The sequence below is a fragment of the Bidens hawaiensis genome, unplaced genomic scaffold, assembly GCF_021521415.1.
Source record: "Bidens hawaiensis isolate Kalapana, Puna unplaced genomic scaffold, B.hawaiensis_p1.1 tig00001521_1, whole genome shotgun sequence".
Classification (NCBI taxonomy): domain Eukaryota; kingdom Viridiplantae; phylum Streptophyta; class Magnoliopsida; order Asterales; family Asteraceae; genus Bidens; species Bidens hawaiensis.
In genome coordinates this window covers 1011733-1015555 of record NW_027491087.1, presented here as the reverse complement: position 1 = coordinate 1015555, position 3823 = coordinate 1011733, and the positions used below count along the sequence as shown (strand labels likewise).

The following is a 3823-nucleotide window of genomic DNA, read 5'->3' as shown; positions in this document are numbered from 1 at the left end:
TTCCCGACCTTACCACCACCGTCACCGCCACCGTCATGTATTCACTCCAATCCCTCCCACCACCCAAACACATCCTCTCGGCCGCCGCCTCGCTCACCGCCTCCGCCCTCCTCTTCAAATCCATCCTCCCCACCGACCTCACCGAATACCTTTCCACCACCTTCAAAACCCTCTTCACCCGCGTCTCCGCCCACCTCACCGTCGTCATCCAAGACTCCGACGGCCTCACCCCGAACCACCTTTTCGAGGCAGCAAACCTTTACTTGGGCACCAAGTTATCCAACTCCACCCTCCGCATCAAAGCCACCAAACCCGAACACGAACACGACCTCACCATCTCCCCCAACCGCAATCAACGCATCACCGACACGTTCGAATCGATCAAATGCACGTGGGTACTCCACACGGAGCAACTCGACGTCGACCCGGGTTCAAACACTCGATCTGAACTCAAGTACTTCGAGTTAAGCTTCCATAAGAAGCATAAACAAATAATAATAACAAAATACTTGCCCTACATACTCCATGCAGCCAAAGAGATTAAAAACAACAAAAAGGTGGTCAAACTGCATACAGTGGACTACAACGGGACGGACTACTGGAGCGCGGTTGTCTTAAACCACCCCGCGACGTTTGAGACAATTGCAATGGACGAAAGCAAGAAATGTGAGATAATGGAGGACGTGAAGCTGTTTGTGAGGAGGAAGGATTATTATAGGAGGATGGGGAGGGCGTGGAAGCGCAGGTACTTGTTTTACGGGCCGCCTGGGACAGGGAAGTCGAGTTTGGTTGCGGCGATGGCGAATTATTTGAGGTTTGATGTGTATGATTTGGACTTGAGGGAGGTGCTGTGTAACTCTGATTTGAGGAGGTTGTTGATTGGGACAAAGAATAGGTCTATTATTGTGATTGAGGATATTGATTGTAATGTTGGGGTGCAAAGTAGAGAGGTTGAGAATCAAGACCAAGATAAGGATGATAAGGTACATTGTAATTTTTGTTTAATTAACAGTGTTAACAGTTTTAAATAGATAGCATAGATACAAAACACGTTAGCAGTTCTAGATGATTAGTATGGACGATTGACATCTAAGACAGGAAGGCTCACTCAGGTGGGGTCGTCCCAAACGTTGTTTAAAAGTTTATAAAAGAAATACTGCATGATCAATCAAATGTAAAATGTGTTTTATCCAAAAATAAGGTTGAATACTATGAATCAAAGATTCGAAGTCATGACAATTAAGTTTAAAGTGGGAGGCTCAATTATTAGAGTTTGAGCTCGGATTTTTTCAAACTCTATGTCTAAAGCTCGAGTTAATTAGTTGTAGGTAATTTTTCAAACTCATTTAATTTAACAGAATTCATGCTCGACCCGTTTCTAATCGTGTATCTAAAGCTCGAGCTCGGCTTATGAGTAACTTTTAAACCAGAAATTGATTTGGCTTGGCTAAACTTTTGTATAGTTTATTACTTATTAATTATTTTTTTATTTACATATATATCTATCTTGTGACCAGGATTGGCAAGAACAATTGATAAACAATATGCTTGAAATTAATTGTGTATATGATAATATATTTGTTATGCAATTATATTTATATTAGTTTAAAAACATTATTTCATATACATAATTTGCTTGTTTAGGTTAAGTTTAATCTAGCTCAGATATCAAGTTTTGGTTAAGTTTGATCTAGCTCAGATATCAAGTTTTGGTTCAAACTCAATGTCACTTAGGCCCGGTTCAATTCTGTTTTTTGGCGTCCGGTTCTGTTTTTTGGCGTTCAATTTTGTATTTAGACGAGCCAATCTTAAGCTTCCTATAATCGAAGTAAATCAGCTCATTTACACACCTACAACTCTTAATAACGAGTGATTTATAACAAATCCGATCACCTTAGAATCCTAGTTGATGTTTTTAACATTGATTCATGAATGTCATTGGATTGTAGATAACTTTATCAGGGCTTCTGAACTTCATCGATGGGTTATGGTCAAGTTGTGGAGACGAGCGGATAATAGTGTTCACAACTAACCACAAGGAGCGTTTGGACGCAGCATTGTTGAGACCAGGGCGCATGGATGTGCATATAGAGATGTCATATTGTACATATGATGGGTTCAAGATACTTGCATCTACTTATCTACAAGTTAAGGAATATGAACACTTAAGAATGTTTGGAGTGGTGAAAGAGGCATTGAAGAAGATCAAAGTGACACCAGCTGAGATCGCAGGCGAGTTAATGAAAGGTGAGAATGCGGAAATCGTGCTTCAGAATCTCGTTCGATGGCTTCAAACGAAAGATGAGATGAACTAATTGATGAAAATTATCATTAATTTTTGTTTTGATTTACTGAATAATTATTGTAAGTTTAAACTTTCTGTTATTCACAAGTAATATTTGTTATTTTGATCACCCGGATTATAATTTATCTTCCAACTTCTTGGATAAAACAGTGTTCCTGTGTCATGTAAAACATACTTCATAAACAGTTGTGTCTAATACTTAGGCAGGTTGTTATGGGCATTAAACACACCCAAGGCCACCCCTTCGCCAGCGTGGCTTCATATTTGCAGGCTAAGGGCACGAAACGCCACGCCCGTAGGAGGGCAGGGACGGTAGCCAATTAGCCTCGAAGGGGTGGACTCCATATTTTGTCGGAAGAGTGTTGATATCAAAATTTCATTGGGGCCAATTGGGATTTTAACATATGTATACGTTTAAAAGAAAATTCAAAAGGGCCGGCCGACCCCTATACTTATAGTGTAGGTTCGCCACTGGGCCACGACATGGATGATGATGGCCACTGGCGGTAGGGGTGTTCTTGGGGGTTCGTATTTCGGGTTTTGGGTTTTTCGGGTCCGGTTCTTTGGGCTTCAAACCTTGACCCGAAACCCAACCCGAATCTCTTACGGGTTTTTCTGGTTCGGGTTTTTTTCGGGTTATGTTAATGGGTTTTGAGTATTCTATAAAACAAAACAAAAAATTTAAAAAACTACAATGCTAAAATTAAAACAAAATATCATCTTTGCTCGTAAACAAATAATCAAATAATAAGCCAACATAACTTGATAAAACAATCCAAAAAAAGAGTTAAACTAATCGAACCATAATCGTCTTCAATCGGGCATGATTTGGTTGTTCGATTACGGTTGCTATTAGTAATAAATGCTAAACATAAATTAACAATAAACAATCGATCTATAATAGTTGTAATGACAACAATTGATTAGGACCAAATTTTGAAAACGTTAGTGGCTAAGACTAAGCCTATTACACCTAAAAGTATATTTAATTTCAAACTAAAAGTTTATTCAGGTTATTCGGGTTGACCCAAAACTTATAAATCAAACCCGAGAACCAACCTGAATTACTTTGGTCCGGGTTCGGGTTTACGGGTCGGTTTAGTTCGGGTTCGGGTACGTGTTTTCTCGGGTTAGGTTTTGGGTTTCAGGTAAAAGACAACCCTAACTGGCGGCCTTGACGTTAAACCACAACGCATGGTCTTATGAAGAAAGAATCGACAAATTAGCATTATTTTTATTTTTTGGGTGTGTTGCTGTTATCCCCCCCCCCCCCCCCCTTATATCTATCAAAACAACTCTTCCCTAATAATCATGAAATACTTTATCCCCTTGTTTATATTTTTATTTTTTGGGTGTGTTACTTTATCATGTATCCACTTTTTATTTTCATCTACATTTAAGACTTTATTCTCAACATTATGTTGTACGCCAATAACACCCGCCAATCAACTTTTTTAGTTATCAACGAACTCATTATATTACTCGGTACACTGGTGACATAGGCTCGTGTAACATCTA

General features: G+C 39.5%; 1 protein-coding gene across 1 annotated transcript; it reads left to right on the top strand.

Annotated features, from left to right (window-relative positions):
* LOC143584172 (protein HYPER-SENSITIVITY-RELATED 4-like) lies at window positions 1-2498 on the top strand. Its single transcript, XM_077066277.1, has 2 exons — window positions 1-983; window positions 1950-2498. Exons 1-2 carry the CDS (start codon window positions 36-38, stop codon window positions 2313-2315), a joined length of 1314 nt encoding a protein of 437 aa, XP_076922392.1. The 5' UTR covers window positions 1-35; the 3' UTR covers window positions 2316-2498.
* The last annotated feature ends 1325 nt before the right edge of the window (window positions 2499-3823 follow it).